This window comes from Myotis nattereri, assembly GCF_964212035.1.
Source record: "Myotis nattereri genome assembly, chromosome: 4".
Lineage (NCBI taxonomy): Eukaryota > Metazoa > Chordata > Mammalia > Chiroptera > Vespertilionidae > Myotis > Myotis nattereri.
Genome location: NC_138079.1, coordinates 101,512,660 through 101,536,210, shown reverse-complemented (window position 1 = coordinate 101,536,210; position 23,551 = coordinate 101,512,660). Strand labels below are relative to the sequence as shown.

The 23,551-nt window shown below is 51.2% G+C and overlaps 1 protein-coding gene across 1 annotated transcript in view; it reads right to left on the bottom strand.

Annotated features, from left to right (window-relative positions):
* Positions 1-11,760, bottom strand: part of PKD1 (polycystin 1, transient receptor potential channel interacting) — a 50,461-nt gene extending 38,701 nt beyond the window's left edge. Inside the window, exon 1 of the mRNA XM_081090053.1 lies at positions 11,544-11,760. Coding sequence (XP_080946179.1) covers positions 11,544-11,749 — 206 coding nt within the window. The 5' untranslated portion in view covers positions 11,750-11,760. The remainder of the gene's footprint in view (positions 1-11,543) is intronic.
* Positions 11,761-23,551: the final 11,791 nt, after the last annotated feature.

Below are 23,551 nucleotides of genomic sequence, written 5' to 3'. Positions count from 1 at the left end.
GAACAGGCACACACCCACAACAGCACAAGACATGTGTCACCTCCCCAGGCACCAGGGATACGGCTGGAAGGGGCCCCCACTGCCTGCTACACTGAACACGAGTCCCACGGAGATGGGGACTCTCACTCCCAGCCCATTCCTTCTGCTGCCCCCTCTCCTGCTCCCAGACAGGCAAGTGTGATGGAGAAGAAGGGGAGATCCCTGGTCTACCCCACGCATCTGGGCCCTCCTTCTCCTCCCCCAACAGGGCCCCAGCAGTCACTGGGGAGCCCGGTCTGTCCCCACGCAGGGGTGGTCCCAACTCCCTCTGTCTTCTAAATCAGACATTCTCAAGGGGAGGACCATTAGCTTCCCCTGGGCCTGCATCCTTGTCTTCAGGGTTTGAGCACCCAACAGCACATCCCTATGCCTCTGACTCTGATCTTTCCTGCTCCAAGCAAGAGAGAGGGTAGGGTGAGGGAAGGGGGGATCCCTGCATCCACCACCAAGCTGGAGCTGCCCAGCAGAAGGGGCTGAGGGCCCTCCCAATCCAATGGACAAAGGCAGCTTCCCCTGCCCACACAGGGCTCTGCCCCTGCTCACATCCCAAGCCTTGCAGTGAGGAGGGGTGGCAGTGGAGGGGTAGGGGGGGAGAGGGGAGGGGAGGAGGAAGGGAGGGGAGGGAGTCCCAGGACCAGAACAGAAAGAGATGGAAAGGGACTTTGAGTGCAAAGGTAAGTGGGGTGGAGAGGTGAAGGCCAAGGAGAGAGGTTGCTGTGACAGCAGGGCTGGAGTGGCCCCTGGGGGCTCCAAGGGCAGTCCCTTTCAGAGCTGAGGAAATAACGCCCCAGGCAAGCCGGGAAGCTGCCCTGCAGCCCAGAGCTGCCTAAGTTTTCTCCTCGGCCGAGGACGGGATTGGCCTGGGTGCCTGCTCTCGTCTAGAGCTCCCCAGTCCAGATGCCGGGCGAGGTCTGGGGGCCAGTCAGAGCCCCCAAGGAAACATCTGCACATTCCAGACACATGTGGTCAGCGGCGGGGGTGAGTGCCAGGCCCCAGCCCAGCACCCCCACCCCAGTGCTGGCCGCTGTGCTGGATACAGGGCTTGAGGGGAATGGGCTCCAGAAGGGCCGCCTGCACATGTTATGTAACCTGCTCCTCCCAAGCCAGCAGCTGCCTCCTCCCTCCGACAGGACAGCACAGCACAGCGGTAGCAGAAAAAGGCACCCTACTCCCCATCCAGGGCCCAAGGCTCCCTCCAGCCTGAACCCTCAGATCTCCTGGAAATACAGTGTCAGTGGGTCTGGCTGGGCCAGCCTGTCCTCTCCTTGGAGGTGCCACACACTCCGGGAGAAACAGGTTCCCCTCCACCCATCAAGGGGAACGCCACACACAGTTCCTGGAAGCCAGGCTCAGGCAGAAGGGAAGAAAGGCCACAGTGCTGGTCCTGGGCCCCTCAGGGGACCCCTGCCCCCACCTCAGCCCTCCGGCCAGGTAGTGTCACCCACTTGCCACCTCGTCACTCACTAATGTGTCCTGTAGCACTGGGTAGGTACAGGCAGTCAGGAGCCCAGTCCTGTGCCAGTTTGAGTCTAATAACCTCATTTTGTTTTCATTCCCTTCTATTTGCGGAGAGTGAGGCTGGCTTCCAGGGCCGGAAACGATGACTTTTAATAAATTCAAGTTTAAGAGAGAGAGCTGATTTGAAGAAAAACATGCAGAGAGGATGAGCTGGGGAGGGGGGCAGGAGGCAGGCCTGCCAGGGAGAAGGGGCAGGGAGGGCCCACCAGACCCACATTGGCTCTGTGCCCAAGCCCCCACCTGGCTCTAAACCAGGGCCCAGGGAATCAGCAAGGGGGGTGGGGGATGTCTCAGCCTTGAAAACTAGAGGGAAAGGCCAGAGTGAGAGCCCGCCACAGCCTCTCAGCCCCAGGGCATGGAACAGCAGGCGGTGCCCATTTCAGGGTGTTCTGTGGGGCTCCCTCAAGGAGCTTTGCCATTCTATTACTAAGTTGTCACCAGGATGAGCCATGGGTGTCTGGTACAGTAACACCAACTGGCTAGGATCCCCTGGGACCACAGGCAGATGAAGCTGTGGGGTGTCCTCCACACAGCCCAGCCCTGAGGAGGTGCATTTGGAGATCAGCCACTGTCAGGGTACTAACAGACCAGGGTGGGGGCCAGGGGCTGGGAAAGAGGGGGCCCGCCCAGGAGAGGGGCTCAGCTCACCCTTCCACTTGCAGCTAGGGAGTTGGGGACCCCCTTCCAAGTTGAGAGGAAAAGAACCAGCACCTGGGTGCCCCCCAGGCACTGCACTCAACTGGTATGTCCCTCTCACGCTGGCCTGTCACAGCCAGCCCGAGCAGGGGGGGCACCACCCCTTTACAGAGAATGCTGAGGCTCAGGGAAGCCACCATCCACACCCCATCATCATTTATTTAGAATCTGAAGAATGAAGAAGGCAGCCGGGCTCTCCCAATGTGGCCAGGGGGCCAGCACAGGGGCAGAAGCATCAGTCCAGCATGGCCGGCAATCCCACCACCCACTCAGCTGCTGGGCACTGCCAATGGCACGATGCAGCCTGAGGCCAGGGCTACAGAGCTGTTTGGAGGTGCGGGACCCTGGAGCCTCCAGTGCCGTTAGCCTTGCCCTGAGCCTGGCTCTCATTCTCCATCTCCACTAGAAGGAAAAGCTGGCTCTGCTCTGCCTTGTACAAAGCCCCTTCCAGAGTGGGCCCAGGATACAGGAGCGGGCGCCATGCCTTCCGGGCGGGGGGCTGCTAAACTTGGGAGCACTACACGGTGTCAGGCCCGGACCCACAGGCTCCTCAGCAAGAGAAAGGGCTCCGCCCACCTTGGCCCCCAAATGCAGTCTCCTCCCTGACATCAGCAGCTGGGCATCACTGGGCCCCTTGACGGAGACGGCTGCCAAACCATAGAGAACGAGGTGTTCCGGGGAAAAAGGACATGAGCTGCATTTTCCAGCTGCCTTTCACTTGGCAGCGCCTCTGCCGCCTTGGCCAGCTGGAGACGCAGACACCCAGCAGGCAGGGCCAGGCTCCGGTGTGCCGAGAGCCCAGACACCGCACCACCCCAGACAGTGGCAGGGGAAGCGGGATGTTTTCATTCCAGAGTGTTCAGCAGGCTGGGCCCACTGGGTTCTCACTGCGGCACTGCCACCACACAACGTTCCAGAAAGGAAAATGTGCCTCGCCATCCAAAATGGCTTCTTCACTGGAAACCGAACCCAGCCAGGGTCTCTCCCCACAGTCCCTACCCAACCGGCACAGGGGCAGCTGAGAGGGGCTGAGGGTGGGACCACATCTGGCAGTACCAACTAGCCCAGCCAGTTGTCACATGATGGTGGCCCCCAGGCATGGCTTTTGAAGAGAGGGCAAAGAGGTCCTAATAGGAAGTCTACCAGGAGATGCCCTGGCCTTGGGGAAGGGGGGTGGAGGCATGGGCTGCAGGCCAAGCCTGCAGAGAACTGGGAAAAGGAAACTGAGTCCCCTTAAAGCACCTGCATAACAGGCTAGCTCCCCCAGTGAAATCACAGGGTGTGCACGTGACAGCTGAGGTGGCAGCAGAGCGGATGTGCCGGGGGACACTGAGCAGCTTACATGCGTGTGGATTCCACATCAAGACCAAGGTGCTCAAGAGAGTTCACAGCACTCTATTCATGCCTCGTAACTTCACTGTGTTACATATCCTCACCTAAATGCATCAAAAATAAAGGCTTAAAACTGAGATAAAAACACAAGTGGAATGTGCTAGGCCTAGGCATGACGAATCCCACCAGCTGTGTGGCTCTGCGTTGAAGGCGCTTCCAGGGCCAGACCAGGCTTCTGGATGTGGTCTCCCAGCCTGGGTGCTGAGGGGCGTGTAGGAGTCTGCCTGCTCAGCCTCATCTGTGTTTCTATCTGCTGTGGCATTTGGTCCGAGCAACAAAGTCATGGGCATATATGCACCAGCTCAGGGGCACTTCTACTCAGGCTTTGGAGTTCTGCTTTGCAGCAGGGAAGCTCCTAGGGAACCATCTCCTGCTGGCTAGTGCTTAGGATACAGTAATGGGCTCTGAGACCATGGAGAGGAACAGGTGGAAGGGGCCACTCTGGCAACAGTTACAATTATTGGGACCATCAGCAACTGACTCCTGTGGATGTACCAGACACTTTTACTTCTGAGGCCCCACAACCCTGTGAGATATGTATCCACTCATGGCACCCATTTCCCAGCTGAGAAGACAAACTCAGAGAGGCTGAATGACTTGGCGAAGGTCACATCGAAGTATAGGAGCTGGGATATGAACCAGGTTTGACCCAGGGCCTGAATTCCCTACTCCTGGGCTCTCATGCCCCCCTCCTAAAACCAAACAGGAAGTCGGTGGAAAGGACTAGAACAGAGACGGCAGAGGGAGGTCTGAGGAGTTGGTGGGAAGGGCAGGGCCAAGTAAGCAGCTGGGGCCTGAGTCCCGAGCCCACTTGGTCCCACTCAGGGATACCCCCACGGCTACTTCTGATTTATACGCCAGGTTGCTGGTGCTGTACCCCAGGCCCCTGCATGCAGTTGTGGGGCTATGCCCCAAAGCATGCTGATGAAATCACCTCTCTGCCACAACACACCAGTCCCGTGACCCTAGGAGTTGACTCAACCTCCAGGAGACCAGTGTCCTGGTCTGTAACATGGGACCAAGAGTGGTTCCACCCCCATAGCACTGTGAGACACTGAGATAAAGGCAAGAAAGGGTCTAATACAGAGCCCAGCACTTGGCAACTTTAGAGGGACAGGACAAGGCAGTGGTGGCTATTTTCTTCAGAGATTTGTTTTTTAATTTAGACATAATTCACATACTATAAAGTTCACCCTTCTAAAGTATAAATTCAGTGGTTTAGGATATTCTCAAGGTTGTGCAACCATCACCACTATCTACTTCTAGAACATTTTCTTTTCTTTTTTTAAATATATTTTATTGATTTTTTACAGAGAGGAAGGGAGAGGAATAGAGAGTTAGAAACATCAATGAGTGAGAAACATCGATCAGCTGCCTCCTGCACACTCCCTACTGGAGATGTGCCTGAAACCAAGGTACATGCCCTTGACCGGAATCGAACCTGAAACCCTTCAGTCTGCAGGCCAATGATCTATCCACTAAGCCAAACCGGTTAGGGCTACTTCTAGAACACTTTCATCACCACACTCCTTGACCATAATTGCCCTACCCTCATCCCGCACCCCTAGCTGTAGACAACATTAGTCTGCTTTCTGCCTCCATGGATTTGGCCACCTGGACATTTCATATCAGGGGAATTATTCAGTATGTGACCTTCTGTGTCTGGCTTCTTTCACTCAGCATCAAGTTTTCAAGATTCATCTATGATTATAGCATGTGTCAGTATTCCATTCCTTTTTAAGGCTGAGTAATATTCCACTGTGTGAATAGACTACATTCTGTTCATTCATCTGCTGGGATACTTGGGTTGTTTCCACCTTTGGCTACTAAGAATAATGTTGCTATGAACACTTGCATACACATTTGTTTGTTTTTTAAAAAAAGAATAGTTTATTGATTTGTAGAAAGAGAGGAAGGGAGAAGAAACATCAATGTGTGAGAGCATAACACTGATCAGCTGCCTCCTGCACACCCCCTACCGGGGCATGTGCCCTGACAGGGAATTGAACCAGCAACCTTTGGGTGCATGGAACGACGCCCAACCAACTGAGCCACACTGGGAGGTAGACTGGAAGGCCTCAGGTTCGATTCCCATACTAGTTTTTGTGTGGACGTACGTTTCATTCCTCGTGGATAGATACCTGGAAGCAAAATTGCTAGGTCCTATGGAATGTCTATGTTTACTCTCCTGAGGAACTGCCCAACTGTTTTCCAAAGGACTGCCCCATTCTACATCCCCGCCAGCAGTGGAGGAAGTTTCCAATTTCTCCACATCCTCATCAATACTTGTTATTGTCTGCCTTTTTGGTGTTAGTCATCCCAGTGGATGTTATCACTGGGGTTTGATTTGCATTTCCCTGAAAGCTAAACACTGAGCATCTATTAATGTGCTGATTGGACACTTGTATATCTTTTTTAGAAATATGTCTGTTTTCCCGTTTTTCAATCGGGTCATTTGTCTTTTTTTGCATTGAGTTACAAGGGTTTTTTATATATTCTGGCTACAAGTCCCTCATCAAATAGATGACTTGAACATTTTCTCCATCCTGGTCCCCATTCAGGGGACCACGTATAGGAGGTGTGTGCCCTCCTGTCCACAGTTTTGGCAAATCTGCATTCTATGTCTCATCAGAAAACTAACATTACACACACATTTATAGTCTGAATTCTCAAGTGCCAACTGTCATGTGCAGCTCAGGAAATGTGAGGGTGAGACCAGCAGAGTGTGCAGGACACACGGATCCTCCTAGGGCCGTGGTCGGCAAACTGCAGCTCGCGAGCCACATATGGCTCTTTGGCCCCTTGAGTGTGGCTCTTCCTAAGCCTTAGGTATACCCTAATTAACTTAATAACAATGTACCTACCTATATAGTTTAAGTTTAAAAAATGTGGCTCTCAAAAGAAATTTCAATCGTTGTACTGTTGATATTTGGCTCTGTTGACTAATGAGTTTGCCGACCACTGTCCTAGTACATGCTATCTCCACACAGCAGCCAGTGTTCTTTCTAGAAGATGCCAACCATGCCACTTTCCTCCTAGATCCTTCAATGCCGCCCCTACCCGCTCTCTCAATAAAGGCCCCACCTCCCACCTCTCCGTCTGACACTCTGCCAGGCTGTCCCCCATCTGTTTGGGATACTCTCACCAGCCCCTACATGATTTCTGTGAGTCTTGACTTCAATGTCACTTACACGGGGGGACCTTGTAGGCAGACCCTCCAAAGTGCCCCCCCATTATCTGTCTATGGTTTAACAACGGCTCCCTCATAACTGAGTCTCAAAAAGGTGGGTCCTGAAGACCCCTGGCACAGGGCTGGCACATAGCAGTCATGCCCAGGGCTCATGGAAGGAACCCTCTGTTGCTGAGCCAGCCCTTAAGGCAGCATCGCATGGGGCACCTGCAGTCTAACATGTTTTACTTACACACACACACACACACACACACACCCCAGGCCTGACCAAGTCCAGGAGTTGCTCACCTTACCTCACACACATCCTGTGCAGACAACAGGGGCTGAGCCTCCCGCACACTCTCCTGTCATTTAGGGGTACAGGCAGGGAAGGGAGAGGCCCTGAGTGCTCCCAGCCAACAGATGATCCTAAGGCCCCCCAAATCTTAATCAGCAAACCAATTGAGTCCCTGTTCCTAGCCTAGACCCAGATACAAAACATGCACAAGACAGTACACAAAACCCAGGAAGGGCCCCTGGCCAAAATTCGCAGCACACAATACCTGAGAAATGGTCGGCCAAAATCACCCCCACCTGAAACTAACTGATGGACAGACCACACCTGGAGCAGCAGCGCTGTCACACCCAGAACTTTCTGTGGTCACGAACATCCTATCTTTGTGCTGTCCTTTCCAACACAGTAGCCACTTGGCTCCAGAGCACTTGAAATATGTGTCGCCACACAATGCAGCTCTGGACCCAACTATCAATCTATAGGAAACAGAGGGCAGAGGGATACGTTGGATGCTGCCATGGAGGTGACGCAGAGACACAAGCCAACCCCAGGGACTGTCAAGCCAGTTTCTTCAACAAAGTGCACAGGGGGAAGATGAAAGGGAAGCCTATCCACCAGCAGAGATCTAAGAGACACCAACTGCCCTGGCCGGTGAGGCTGCTGGTTGGAGTGTTGTCCATGGGCTGGAAGGTCTCAGGTTTGATTCCCAGTCAGGGCACATACTGGGCTCATAAGGGAGATAACTCATGGATGTATTGATGTATCGCTCCCTCTCTAAAATCAATTAAAAATAAAAATTAAAAAAATTGGAATAAAAAAAGACTACCTTTTTAAAAAAAGACACCAACTAATTGCACTGTGTGGGCCTTATTTGGACCCTAATTCCAACTGCTATAAAAACTGAGACGCCCTAGCCCAGCGGTCGCCAACCTTTTGGACCTCATGGACCACCAGAGGTCCGCGGACCACCAGTCGACGGCTGCTGCCCTAGCCAGTTTGGCTCAATGGACAGAGTGTCAGCCTGCAGACTGAAGGGTCCTGGGTTCAACTCCAGTCAAGGAGACGTGCCGGGTTGCAGGCTCGATCCCCAGTAGGGGGCGTGCAGGAGGCAGCTGATCAATGATTCTCATAGACCTATCTCTCTTTCCCTTTCCCTTCCTCTCTGAAATCAATAATATATATACAGTGGGGCCTTGACTTACGCGTGTCCCGACTAACAAGTTTTTCGAGATACGAGCTGTCTCTCAGCCGATTTTTTGCTTTGAGTTGCGAGCTAAAATTCGGGTTACGAGCCAGCTTCAGATACCCCACCACTAGTTGGCGCAGCGAACGTCACAGTGAACGCCACAACATCAGCCCAGCATTCAAGTCATTGTAATGGTGAAAATTGATTTGACATACGAGTAATTTGAGTTACGAGCTCCGTCACGGAACAAATTAAACTTGTAAGTCAAGGCCCCACTGTATATTAAAAAAAACAAAACTGAGACAACCAAAAATTTGAACACAATGGACATGTAATGGGATTAAGGAATTACTGTTGCAGGTATAATCATGGTGTTGCCATACACTCCAATATGCTTATAGATCAAAGAACAGGATGCTAGAATTTGTTTCAAAAAAGGGCGGTGGAGGTGGAGGGGCAGATCAGGCCACAGAGCAGTGGGTCCCTGAGGTTCACCAGGCTATTCTGCCTACCTCTATATATGTTCAAAGTCTCCATGATAAAGCTTTACAACTAGAGTAGCAGCATTTTGCTGAGTGATGTCACCGTTTTCAGGCTGCTTGGTTAACCTAAGAAAGGCTGGGAGCTTCGGGAGCCTACACGGGTCAGAGTCTCACCCAGGTCCTGCCAAGGGGTCTCAAATAGAGGGTGGCTGAAAGACATTGATAAAGAGGCACCAAGCCTCCCAGAAGAGGCTGCTGGGTCCCCTGCACATCCACACCCTCGCCCAGAAGGCTTCCTGGCTTCTCCAAGTTCAGCCCTTCTCCCTTGGAGAAGAGAAGGCCCATCTATCTCCCTCTCCCTGAGGAGGGGATTTGCAGGGTGGATAGGCAGAACAGCTGGGCAGCCCACAGAGTGCAGATGGGAAGCCAGCGGGGGCCTCACCATCTGCGCCCAAGGGTCCAGTCTCCCTTGAGTCCTAGCCCTCAGCCTTCTGGAAATCTCCCAGAAGCAGCTTGAGGGTGTAAAGAAGAGCATGAAGTCTCCTCTATTCCCCATCCACCTGCCTCCAAGGGTCCTGTCACACACACTCAGAGGGGCCAACAACCCTGGAATTCTGCCAGGTCAGGTCGGGCCAGGCCGCCAGCTCCCAGGACCTCCCAAACCCAGCAGGAGAGCCTAAGGCGACACATGCAAGGCAACAGGCCTGGGCCCCATCACTGTCTCCTAGAGCCTCCTGAGCATGGGCCCTGCTGCTGGCCTTGGACCCACCAGCATTGTTTATTCCCTGGATAGTTCCCAGAAGCCGGCTGGGACTAGCCAGCAGGAGCCAGGCCAGATCCCTAGCAACTCCCAGCCCACCAGGGATTAAAGTAATCTCACCCACAGCATCAGGAACAAGGGATAGGGTGGGTCTGATGCAACTATGTGAGCGCTGGTGGCAGGCAGGAGGCTCATCTCCACAGAGACAGCAGAGATGGCAAATGCTTTAGTGGTCATGAAGCAAGACAAGAGGCCCAGAGCAGCTCCCACAGCTCCTGGCTGGTCCTGGAGAACCTGCTCTTCCCCCACCCTCAAGTCCACCTGGCAAAGCCCCAAGAACATCTGGACTGCTCAGGAGAAGCACACACCCCTACTCCACGCCCCCCAACATCCAAACACTGACCATCAGGCCCCCTAATTAAAGGTGACTGGAGTCACCCAGGGAACAATTTTCCAAAACTGAATGCCAGAGCCCACCCCCAGATTTAACAACCTTCGGCCAAGGAGAGATGGAGTCCTGCCTTAGTGCCTGGAATTGCCCAAGAAATCCACACGGGACCATAGGGATGTGGATCAGCAGGCCCTGAGCCTCCCCCCACCCCCAGGAAAAACTGTCTGCAAATCTTGGTCCCCTGCAACCTTTTTATCCCAACTCTGGATCCTGAGCACCTCAGTCAAACCCAGCTCTGCCACGTACTGGCTATTACTTGGTATTTGTGCTTGGACAAGATGCATCACCTGAATCTCCGTTTTCTCGTCTGTAAAACAGGGATCTTCACTGTACCTTCACCTCAGAGGGTTAGGGTGAGGGTTAAGCATGACAACCACCACCAGAGCTTGGCACAGGACCTCACGCAAGGCAAGCTCTCCAAAAAGGCGGACTCATTACTACTTCCAAAATGCAAACCTGACAGCTCTTTGGTGTTTTAAACCTCACCACCCACTGTTCCCAGAATAACATCGGAGACCTAGACAGGACCCTTGAGGCCCCTCAGGACCCCTGCCCATGTTGCCTCCATTCCCTCACACTTTCCCTGCAGCTGCAACACTGCAGCTACACACAACCAAGCCCAGCCTCCAGGTCTCTGCAGACATGGTTCCCTCCTCCCTTCCTCTAGACCAGGGGTACAGAACATCCAGCCCTCCGACCGACTGTGAAATCATTTGGTCTGGCCCTGCCAAGGCACTAGGGGTGAGTTAATTAAATGTTTGACCAAAGATAGTTTAGGCTAATTTTTAGGTTGATAATTTTGTATGACCCCCACAAATGATGGAACGATGTTATAAATATCCAAATGGCCCTCGGCAGAAAAAAGTTTCCCCACCCCTGCCCTAGACCCACCTTCCTGCCCATCCTTAGGTTTCAGGCCAATTCTTACACATCCATCAAATCCGTGTCCGGACACCCCTCCTGGGAGCCCTTCCCTGCCATCCCACAGAGAGCTCTCCACCTCCTAGCTTCCCTTTGGGCTCTAAGGTGCTGGGTATCCGCCGGCCAAATCCTATTAGTCCCTAATTAGGGCTTCAGTGTTTGCAGTCTCCGTTCAGAGACCGCCCCACCCCGCCCCCGCACGCTGCCACGGCCCCCTCCCCCGCCCCCCGTCAGCTCGCGTTTGCAGAGCCCCACCGGGTGGGATGTCTCTGCTTTCACAGAAACAGAGATTATTCTGTTTCACTCTGGCTCACTCCAGGCGGGCTGACAGCCGGCCGCGGTCCCAGGTTTTCCTTATTTAGTTGGGCCGACCTAACTGCGCTGGAGCCTCGCCCTGGGAAAGGCCTGGCCCGCACTCCGTTTCCCCTTCTAGAGGCCGGGGACGCGCCCACGCCCTGCGAGGCCCGCCAGGCCGGCGGCCTGCCCGGCCAGCCTCTCCCAGGAGGGTGCAGGCGCGCGGAGGCCTCCCCACGTCCCGCTCCCCGCTAGGCCCCCACCGCCCAACTCTGTCCTCGCGCCCGCACGGCGCCATGGCAACTGTCCGGTCCGCATTGCGGGGCGGCGGGTTACTCACAGCGCGGTGGCATCCGCGGGGATGCGCAGCGCGGGCCCGAGCGTCCGCAGTCCGCGGCCGGAGCAATTGACGCGGCAAGCGGCGCCGGGCGCCGGGCCGCAGAGGCAAGGGGGCGCGCAAGGCCCACAGCCGCGCCCGGGGTCCCCCGCCAGCGCCCCAAGCCACAGGCCCAGGCCCAGGGCGAGCGCTAGGCGGGCGGGCGGCATCGTCAGGGCAGCGCGCGCATGGCCCCGACCCCGAGCCCGCCCGGCGCCGGCGGCCGTGACTCAGGCGGGGCCTGCGGACGGCATGGCGGGGCGGGATCCAGGGGCGACCGTGGCCTGTCTGCCTGCGTGACGCCCGCTCCCGCCACGCGCAATGTCCACCGCCACCCGCTCGCGCGTTCGCGCTGCAATGCGGCCCGCCACCGGCTCCTCCTCCTCCCCGCGCGGCGGGGCGGGGCGGGGCGCCCACAGGCTCCGCCCCCTCCGTCACCGTCTGGAGGCTCCGCCCTTCGCTCTGGCAGTGTGGCCACCGCACAGGGTGAGGCGCGAGGGGCGGGGCGTCCTAAGGCCACGCCCCTCTGCACTCTGCACAGTGCGCTCGCCTCCGTTCCCGGTCGCGTTGGTGCCTCCCAGCCCCGCGCGGTCTCCACAGTCAGCACACGGAAAGCACCGGCAATAACAACCTCAGAGGGAGATCTCGGGGCGCCTGCTGTGCGTGCTCATCCACTCTCAGCGCCTCTGTCCCTTTCGATTTGCGCGGTATCCCGAGAACCTGGCGCACTGTAGGCGCCCCCTAACCGGTTTAGCTCAGTGGATAGAGCGTCGGACTGCAGACTGAAAGGTCCCAGGTGCCATTCCGGTCAAGGGCATGTACTTTGGTTGTGGGTACATCCCCAGTAGGGGGTGTGCAGGAGGCAGCTGATCGATGTTTCTAACTCTCTATCCCTCGCCCTTCCTCTCTGTAAAAAATCAATAAAATATATTTTAAAAAATATAAACATAGATTGAGTCCTCTCCTGGAGTTCCGCCAGAGCGCCAGCGAGGCAGGACTGCTAGTCCCCGCAGTCACAAAGGTGACGCCCACAGTGGCCTCACCTGGGACAGTGAAAGGCAGCATCATCTCCCAGCCGCCCGCCTGCCAGCAGCCAGCACTGCGCTCTGCTCGCTCGCGGGGCACCGCGTCCCCCGTCTCCGGCCGCCGCTTGCCCACTAAGTACTCCGTGCTCGGCTCTGCAGAGGAGGCATCTGTTCCCCTGGCTGTGCAAGATTTCATTACAAAACTAACGCTCGTGGTGGGAGGAATACACACCTAACAACGCGAATGCACTCGGAAAACACTCCAGAAGTCCCACACAGAGGACCACATGTTATTATGATTCCATTTACAGGAAATGTCCAAAATAGACAAATCTATAAAGACAGGAAGTGGATCAGTGGCTCCAGGGGGTGTGGTGGATGGAGAGTTGACTGCTAATGGATATGGGTTTCTTTTTGGGATGACTATACTATGGAATTAGTGATGATGGTTGCACAGTCTTGTAAATATACTTTCAAAATCCCTGATTTGTGCTCTTAAAAGGGTGGATTTTATGGTATGTGAATTATAGCTCAGCTTTTTAAATAATGAAGAAATAATAAAATGGTCCAGCCCTGCGGGTGTGGCTCGGTTGTTGGGTGTCCTCCTCTGCGCCAAAAGGTTACTGGTTCCATTCCCAGCCAGGACACGTGCGGAGTTGTGGGCTCAGTGCCTGGTAGGGGGCGTGCAGGAGGCAGCCGATAGATGTTTTTTTCTCACCTAGATGTTTCTCTTTCTCCCTCTCCCTCACTAAAATTCAACAAAAATATTTAATTTAAAAAACTGTTCCATCATTGGGCACAGCAAGTGGGACGATTAGTGATAGTTTCTCCAGAGAATAGGAGGAAGGAATCCCATATCTGTCATTTCCCCATCCATTCATTCATTGCCTTATTCCATTGAGTCTTCAAGACTCTAGGATGTGGATACTATTATTATTCTCTCTTTTTAAAAATATTTTTATTGATTTCAGAGAGGAAGGGAGAGAGAGAGATAGAAACATCAATGATGAGAGAGAATCATTGATTGGCTGCCTCCTGCACTCACCCCACTGGGGACAAAGCCCGAAACCTGGGCATGTGCCCTTGACCAGAATGGAACCTAGGACCCTTCAGTCCACAGGCGGACACTATCCACTGAGCCAAACCAGCTAGGGCTATTATTATTCTCTTTATTAAATGACGTAACTAAAGCACAGAGAGGTTAAGAAATGTGCCATGTCACACAGCAGGTAAATGACAAAACTGGGATTATATTCCAAACCCAAACTTTTAAATCCAGACAAATGACAAACTGGTAAGAGTCAAGAACTCAAAATGAGAGAAGATATCCACACGAAAAACAGTGGTGCAAAATGAGGAAAAAAGGTTAATCGAGTCTAAATGATTGTTTGAATATGGTTGTAGAATAAATGCAATTGTTTGGAAATATTTCTGAAATAGAAAATACATATTTTTTCTTTAATAGTTTATTGATTTTTAGAGAGAGAGAAGAAGGGAGATGGAGAAAGAGAAACATCAAAAGCGGAACATGGACAGGCTGCCTTTTGCACACGCCCTATAGAGGATGGAGCTTGAAACCCGGGCATGTGCCCTAACCAGGAATCAAACCAGCAGCCTTTTGGTGCAAAGCATGATGCCCAAACAACTGAGCCACACTGGCCAGAGTGAAAATAGATATGTTTAAAGAATAAATTAATAATTTCAAAATGAAATTCCAGACAAGTTCAACAAACTTTGTGGTAAAACAGAGGAAATAAAATTTACCAAAGATCTTTATTTGATTCTGAGAGGGGGACATTGGAGAAATGCTTAATTCATGATTGGATATTGATTTTAAGGTTTTTATTAACAGTTAATATAACCATTAGCATAAAATAAAGGTGGAAACTGCTGGGAAGGGGAGAAACAAACAAACAAAAAAACCTGATTGGTCCAGGGAAGGATTAAAAAGGAAACAATGAGCCCTGGCCAGTGTGGCTCAGATGGTTGCAGCATTATCCCCATGCAGTCAAAGGCCTCAGGTTCAGTTCCCTGTTAGGGCATGTTCAATCCCTGGCCCCAGCAAAACAGGAGGGAACCAATCGATGTATCTCTCTCACATCTATCTATCTATCTATCTACCTATCTATCTATCTATCTATCTATCTAATTATATATACATATATACATATACATATACATATACATATACATATATCCCTTCCTCCCGCTCTAAAATGAATAAAAAATTTAAAAACAAAAATGAAACAATAAGCCCTGGTGGGGTAGCTCAGTTGGTTAGAGTCTCGTCCCAATACGCCAAGACTGCAGGTTCAATCAGGGCACATACAAGAATCAACCTATGAATGCATAAATAAGCAGAACAACAAATTGTTGTTTCTCTCTCTCTCTTTCTCTTTCTTTCTCCATTCCTCTATCTCTAAAATCAATAAATTTTTTAAAAGGAAATAATGTATTTTAATCAAACACACAAAATAAGACCAAGCACATGGATGAAAATGTAAATGAGTCAAATTCCCTATTAAAGATAACACACTAAATGTGTTTACAGGAACAAGCTAAGATAACCCAGAAGGCTGAGAATAAAAAGATAGGAAAGTAAACACATAAATAAGGAGAATGTGGCAATATTAATTTTAAAAAATTGAGCCTGGCTGGTGTGGCTCAGTGATTGAGTGCTGGCCTATGAAGCAGGAGGTCATAGTTCAATTCCCAGTCAGGGTCCATGCCCAGATTGTGAGCTTAATCCCCAGTGCGAGGCATGCAGGAAGCAGCTGATCAGATGTTTCTCTCTCATCAATGTTTCTATTTCTCTATCCCTCTCCCTTCCTCTCTCTAAAAATCAATAAAATATATATTTTAAAAAATTGGACCTGCCCTGGCCAGTGTGCTAAGTGGTTAGAGCATTACCCTGGGCACCCAAGGGTCTCGGGTTCAATTCCCAATCAAGGGCATGTGCCTGGGTTTTGTGTTTACTTCCTGCCCCCAGTCAAGGGCATGCAGGAGGCAACCAGTCAATGTGTCTCTCTCACATTGATTTCCATCTCCCTCTCTCCCTCCCTTCTACTCTCTCTGAAAAGCAATTTAAAGAATATCCTGCCCTAACCGTTTGGCTCAGTGGATAGAGTGTCGGCCTGAGGACTGAGGGGTCACAGGTTCGATTCCGGCCAAGGGCATGTGCCTTGGTTGCAGGCACATCCCCAGTGGGAGATGTGCAGGAGGCGGCTGATCGATGTTTCTCTCTCATCGATGTTTCTAACTCTCTATCCCCTCTCCCTTCCTCTCTGTAAAAAATCAATAAAATATATTTTAAAAAAAAGAATATCCTCAGGTGAGGATTAAAAACAAAAAAATAGAATCTAAACCAAAAGATAATAAATGGGAAAATAACCCTTCTATGTTACACTAATTAAAGGTATAACTTGTGTAAAATATATAATGAACCACTCTATTCTCAAAAAAAGAATATCAATATGCAAAGCTACATTATTAGAAACTCACCAAATCATTGTGGGAGACTTTATTATACCTTCCTTTGAAGTGTAAAGATAAAACAATTTTTTCGCCTGTCCAGCATGGCTCAGTGGTTGAGCATCAACCTATGAACCAGGAGATCATGGTTTGATTCCCAGTCAGGGCACATGCCTGGGTTGCAGGCTCCATCCCTAGTGTGGAGTGTGCATGACGCAGCCAATCAACGATTCTCTCTCATCGTTGATGTTTCTATCTCTCTCTCCCTCTCCCTTCCTCTCTGAAATAAATAAAAAATATTTAAAAAAATAAAGCAACTTTTTAAAATATTTTTTATTTATTTTAGAGAGAGGGGTATGAGGAGAGAGAGCTAGACATCGATTTGCTGTTCCATTTATGCATTCATTGGTTGATTCTTATGTTCCCCAACTGGGGATTAAACTCACAACCTTGGAGTATGGTGACAAGGATCTAACCAACTGGGCATGGCTGAAGTAATTTTTTTCTTTAAAAAAAAAATATATTTTTAAAATTGATTTCAGAGGAGGAAGGGAGAGAGAGAAACATCAATAATGAGAGAGAATCACTAATCAGGCTGCCTCTTGCACACCCCCTACTGGGGATGGAGCCTGCAACCCAAGTATGTGCCCTTGAACAGAATCGAACCCTGGGCCCTTCAGGCCGATGCTCTATCCACTGAGCCAAACCAGCCTGGGCTGAAGCAATTTTTAAAGTCAGTGCAGAGAGAGAGCAGCAATTTTTAACCTTTCTCATCTCATGGCACAGAGAAGTTAATCACTAAAATTCTGCAGCACACCAAAAGGTATATTATTATTTTTTTGCCAATTTGAAAAAAAAAAAGTATAATTTTGATTCACTTTCACCGGACAGCTATTGTGTTGGCTGTTGTCATTATTTTATTTGACAATCTAAGGGAAAAGAGGTCAGTCCCCCTCACTAAACAGTCATGTGTTGCATGCTTTAAAAATTCTTGCTGCACACTGGTTGAAAAATCACTGATATAGATGATTTGAACAGCACAATGAACAAGTTCTAGTTTATGTAACAGTATATTGGCAAGGTCATGGGAAAATGATTAGGCAAGAAAGTGGCCTTAGGCAACACCGCCCCCTAGAGGTGCTGTGGGTCCATTCACCTGCTCACCACACCACATGCTGAGTCCAGCCCACCCCTCAGCTCACCCTAGCTAGCCCTAGCCTAGCCCACCAGAGTAGAAAGTTGTCTACAGAGGACCTTGGGATGAGGCTGGATATCCTGACAATCTAGGCCAGTGGTTCTCAACCTTGGCTGCACATTAGAATCACCTGGGAATCTTTTTAAAATCCTGATTTCTGGGCCTCACCCTCCGGAAGTTCTGTTTCTTTGTTACTAATGTGGTGGCCCCACCCCATAACAAAGAAACAGAATTTCCGGAGGGTGAGGCCCAGAAATCAGGATTTTAAAAAGATTCCCAGAAAAAAAAAAAAAAAAAGATTCCCAGGTGATTCTAATGTGCAGCCAAGGTTGAGAGCCACTGATCTAGGCAATTGGATGGTAAATGTGCAAGTGATGGATATCTTAATTATGTTGTTTACAGTGATGGTTTCATGAGTGCATACATATGTCAAAACTTATGTTGTACACTTTAAATATGCGTATTTATTGGATGTCAATCAGACCTCAATAACACTGATTTTGTTTGTTTGTTTGTTTGTTTGTTTAAAGGGGAAGGGGGAGGGAGAGATAGAAACATCAATAATGAGAGAGAATCATTGATCGGCTGCCTCTTATACGCCCCCCACTGGGGATCGAGCCTGCAACCCAGACATGTGCCCTTGACCAGAATTGAACCCCGAGCCCTTCAGTCTGCAGGCCAACGCTCTACCCACTGAGCCACGCCAGCTAAGGCAATACAGCTTTTTTAATATCTAACCACTTATAGTGACAAAAAAAAAGCAGGTAGTCAGGGATTAGAGATAGAGAAAGGAAATTACTGTAAAGGGACAGGAGGGAATGTTGGGGGTGATAAAAAATGTTTTATATAATTAGTATGGTGTTGTCCTGGCTGAAGTGACTCCATGGTCAGAGAGTCAGCCGGTGCACCAAAGGGTCTCGGTTCGATTCCCAGTCAAGGGAGCCTGGGCTGTAGGTTCAATCCCTAGCCCCCAGTCAGGGCATGTGCAGGAGGCAACCAATCAATGTGTCTATCTCACATCGATGTTTCTCTTTTTTTCCTCTCTCCTCCTTAAAAATCAATGAAAAAAATATTCTCGGGACCTGGCAGGTTTGACTCAGTGTTAAAGCATTGGCCTGCGGACCGAAGGGCCATGGGTTCGATTCCCATCAATGTCACGTACCTTGGTTGCAGGCTTGATTCCTGGTCCAGTCAGGGCACATTCAGGAGGCAACCAATCAATGTGTCTCTCTCACATAAATGTTTCTCTCTCTCTCTCTCTCTCTCTCTCTCTCTCTCTTTTTCTCCCCCTCCTCCATTCTCACCACTCTCTCTTTTAAAAAAAATCAATGGAGCTCAGCCAGTGTGGCTCAGTGGTTGAGCATTGACCCAGGAACCAAGAGGTCATCGCTTTGAATCCCGGTCAGGGCACATGCCCAGGTTGTGGGCTGAATCCCCAGTAGGCGAGGGGGGAGGCAGCCAATGTTTCTCTCTCATATTGAGATCTCTTTCTCACTCTCTCTCACTCTCCCTTCCTGTCTCTCTAAAAATCAATGAAAACATATCCTCAGGTGACAATTAAAAAAAGAAGAAAAGCAAGAAAATATCCTCTGACCTCCCTATACAAACACGTTGCTGAATCGACATATTGAAGGACACACCTGAAAAGCTAATGAATGTTCTATTAAAACCTTCCCCTGAGCCGTAGTCGGTTTGGCTCAGTGCATAGAGCTCAGCCTGCGGACTGAAGAGTCCCAGGTTCGATTCCGGTCAGGGGCACATGTCCGTGTTCCCCGCTCAGTCACCAGTTGGGGGCGTTCAGGAGGCAGCTGATCAATGATTCTCTCTCGCCATTGATGTTTCTGTCTCTCCCTTCTTCTCTGAAATCAATAAAAATATATTAAAAAAAAAAACAAAAAAAACACCTTCTCCTGAGACCTTCCCTAGGATTCCAGCTGGCCAAAGAAAGATAAAGAGCCTCAAAACAAAGGAGCCACATCACACTTTCCGTAGACCAGTGGTTCTCAACCTTCTGGCCCTTTAAATACAGTTCCTCATGTTGTGACCCCCAACCATAAAATTATTTTCGTTGCTACTTCATAACTGTCATGTTGCCACTGTTATTATCGTCATGTAAATATCTGATATGCAGGATGGTCTTAGGCGACCCCTGTGAAAGGGTCGTTCGACCCCCCAAGGGGTCGCGACCCACAGGTTGAGAACCGCTGGCCTAGAGCATGCCCAGGCCTTGTATCTCTGCTTTTTCTTAGGGTCACCAGGGGAGCAGGGGTCAGTGGCAGCTCATCCGGGCTTAACCCCTGAACCTGTCTCCAGGTTCAGGTTTTGGTTTTTTAATATATTTTTGTTGATCAAGGGCCCCCCCCCCTTTTTTTTTTACTCCCCCGTGAGCTCCCTTCTGTCACTGTGACTTTTATTTCTCCGTGAGCCAATGCAGCCCTGCCTCGGCTCTCTCCTGTTGCTGCTTCTGCTGTCGCCCTTTGCGTCACTGTCCCAGCTTTAATTAGCATACTCTCCAAATCACTTGGACTCGTATTGTGATCTCTTTCCTACACAGCGTAGAAAACCCACACACTACCGGTGGGCCCGAGGTAGACCTGTTCCAGGTCCGGTCCCCGTCCGGTCACACAGGTGGGCCTTAAATGTAATCACACGTGTCCTTCCAAAAGGGAGGCTTGACAGCAGAAAAAGGGAAGGCGGGTGACTAGGAAGTGGAAATTGGGGTGATGTGGCCATGAGTCAAAGAAAGCTGGAAGCCACCAGAAGCTGGAGACGTAAGGATTCTCTGCAGGAGCCCCCAGGAGGATCAGCTTCACGGACACCTTGACTCCAGCCCCTTAAGACTCATTTCATGCTCCTGAGTGGAGGAGGGTAAGTTTGAGTTGTTTTGTGCCACTGTTTGTGGAAATTGGTTACGGCAGCGATAGGAGACGGATGCAGGGGCCATCACCAAACCTAATAGTGCTCACCTCTGAAGGGTAGGATCTGGGGAGGATGAGAACTTTTATTCTTGGCTTTACCTTTTAGTTGTTGACATGCCAGCAAACATCACATATTATTTTCATAATTAAGGAAAAGAAATCTTGGCTGGGTAACTCAGTTGCTTAGAACATTGTCCTGATATGCCAAGGTTGCAGGTTCAAGGCCCAGTCAGGGCATATACGTACAATAATCAATAAATAAGTGGAACAACAAATCTCTCTCTCTCTCTCTTTCTCTCTCTCTCTCTCTCAAAAAAAAAAAAAATTAGAAAGAAAGACAATGCAAGTGAAGCACTTGGCCCAACCCGGGGGCAGCCAGTGCTCAGACTTTAATGGCTGTCATGGCTACATAGGGGTCCATTTCGTTCCTTTACACTACACCTGTGCCTTCCCCCACCATAAGACCAGGAGTGACATTCAGAGACTGTGGAGAGCCTGGGCCATGAGGCCACTGGAGATGCTCTGTGGTGCCCGAGCCCAGAGGTCTCGCCCACACGGAGACTCAGTGCAGGGCCTGGGTCAGAGCCAGGCCTCCTCCATTCTACAGCTGGCACTCTGCATCCTGAGGCGGCCAAGAGTACTCATGTGTGAGGACGGAGCTGATGTGAGCAGTGATAGCCGAGGTGGGCCTGCCCTCTGCTCCAGCCCTCCACGAACGGTCCTTCAGGCAGGAATGGGCACTTGTACCCGACCACCTGCTGGGCAGGGCCTCAGCGTCACAAAGGTGAGTGGGCCACAGCGGGGCACGGAGGGCAATGGGGGAGCGCATCTCTGACCCCACTTGCTTCTGGGGTAAGTGGGTTCTTCTCTCTTTGAGGCAGAATTTGCACTTAGCACTGCTACAGTTCCTCTCTGATGTCTCCATGGCAACAATCATGTGGATTTTGTAGAACATAAGGTGTTTGAACTGGAAGGAACCTCAGAGATCAGCTCCTTCCACACCCTCATTTCAAAGAGTGGACAGGCTCAGCGAGGGGATGCCACTTTCCCAGAGTCACACAGTAAGCCGGGGACCCCGCGGGAGCTTCTACCTTCTGGCACCATTCCCAGCCAGGGTTCCTTTCCCTGATATAGCAGACAGCTGAATTCTGCAGGACTGACGTCTTGGAAGGTGCACTGGGGGGCAAAATCTTTGGGGGCTTTGCCGTGTCCCCCTTGCTAACAGGCTCCTGGAGTCCAGCCTACCTCTGTCCTGCTCAGTCACTGAGCTCTCTATTCAGTGCTTGGTGGGGGCAGGTTGGGAACTGCCCTCAGGAAGCTCATAGGCTGGGAGAAAGGCAGTGCACGTGCCCCCTCCCCCCGGGGCGGGGGGACCACTGAACAGCAAATTTGAGTGTCCATGGAGCAAGAAGGGGGGAAGAAATCAGAGAGGGCTGCCTGGAAGAGTGGGTTCTAAGCAGAGCCTGACAGGTAGAGGATTCTCATTCCTTCCTGAGCCTGCCTGTCTTGAGGGCAAATCCCTATGGGTGAGTGAAATGTGGGGGTGAAGCTGGAGGGCTTGGAAAACAGGAATCCGGAGAGACACTGCCCCAGACCATAGGTCCTAGAGGGTTGTTGTATGTGGGACTCATGGCACATATTGCTCCAGGACAAGGAGTAAGACACTCAGAAGGGCAAGCTAAGGACAGAGTTTAAGAGCTAGAGGCTCCAGGCAGGAGGAGACAGACATCAGGGCCTGAGGGTACTGGGGGTGGGGGCCCAGGGATACGACCTCAAGGAGGCTGACCCTTTTCTGGGTCATGAACACATGTAGACCCTCCATTGCTCAGCAGGGCCAGCCCCATGCCAGCAGATTGAGGGCTGTAGGTACCCCTCCCCAGTGGGGCTTGGTCCTCACCCTCCACTGCTCAGCCCTATGGCTCACAACGCATGCCCTGCCACAGGAACCTGACCTGGACCGCGGGGGTGGGGAGGGTGTCTTCTCTTGACCTTTTCCCCCAAATGGGCCCTTTCCCTTCCCGTAGCCAGCAGCCTGTTCTAGTTCTCTGTAGCTGTGTAACAAACATGCCCCAAATGCTCACAGATCTGCATTTTGGACAGGGCTCGGTGGGATGGTGTAACTCTGCTCTGCATGGCATCTGCCAGCACTAGAGTACCCACCGCCAGTGTGCCTACTTGACTCACATAAAGCGGGTTGGCAAATGGGTTCCTCTCCACATGGCTTCTCCAAGAGGCTACTTAGGCTTTCTCATGGATGGCAGCTGGATTCCAAGAACGGGTGTCCCAGGAAACAGGAAGGAGGAGCTGCCAGTATGTAAGTTCTGAGTCCACAAATGGACACGGGGTCACTTCTGCCCGGAAAGCAATCACAACTCCTGCCCACACCCAAGGGCAGGGAACACAGACCCTCCCTTCTGGTCGGGAGGCATAGCAAGGACTTTTCCATCTCCAACCATCTCGGTGCTCCACTCTCCCTGCCCTGTGGGCTCTCACTCTTCTTAGCCTCACCTCCAGGCCTGCGGATTCTGTCTCTCCTGGAGGTCCCCTGTCCCTGTTACCTCCCCTTGGGTTACTGCAATCCCTCCAAGCTTACCCCCCTGTCCACATCCATTCCCTTTCTGCTGCTCTCCAATATTTCTAGAGCAGTGTCCTTTCTCTGTTGCTCTGCTCAGAAACCATGAATGGCTCCCTACTTCTCGCTGAACAATTTCCAAGCTCCTAGGTAATACATTTACATTTGCCATGTAATCTAGCCCGCTCCTGTCACCAACTGGACTGCCTTATTCTCCAAGCAACTGGACCACACTTTAGCTTCTTCGGCTCCAAGTGGCCACCTACTGGCACTCTGAGCCTGCACATATTCACTCCCTCCGCCTGGCAAGTTTCTCTGTGTCCCGTTCTCTGAGACTTCTGCTCTACCTGCAAAACCCAGAGAAAATGCCCCCCCTCCACAAAGCCTGCTCACACTAGTCTCATCATTGCCCACTGAAGCACATTCTGCCTGAAATCCTTGTTAGAAACATGGCCCTTGAAGTAGGAGCCATGTGTCTAACTCATATTTCTTTCACCAATTTAATAACTGTTTATTGAGGCCCAGAGCCAGCTGCCAGGGATATGGCAGTGACTAAGACAAGAGACTCCCTGTGCCCAGAGAGCTTACATTCCAGAGGGTGCTACAGATGGCAAACAGAGGCACCAAGACACATAATGATCAAAGATGAGGAGGACTGGAAGGCAAGAGAGGCAAGGGGGCCCTGGCCAGAGTGGCTCAGTTGGTTGAACACCATCTGTGCACTGAAACGTTGCCGGTTCGAATTCAATCAGGGCACATATCTGGGTTTCAGGTTTGATCCATAGTTGGGG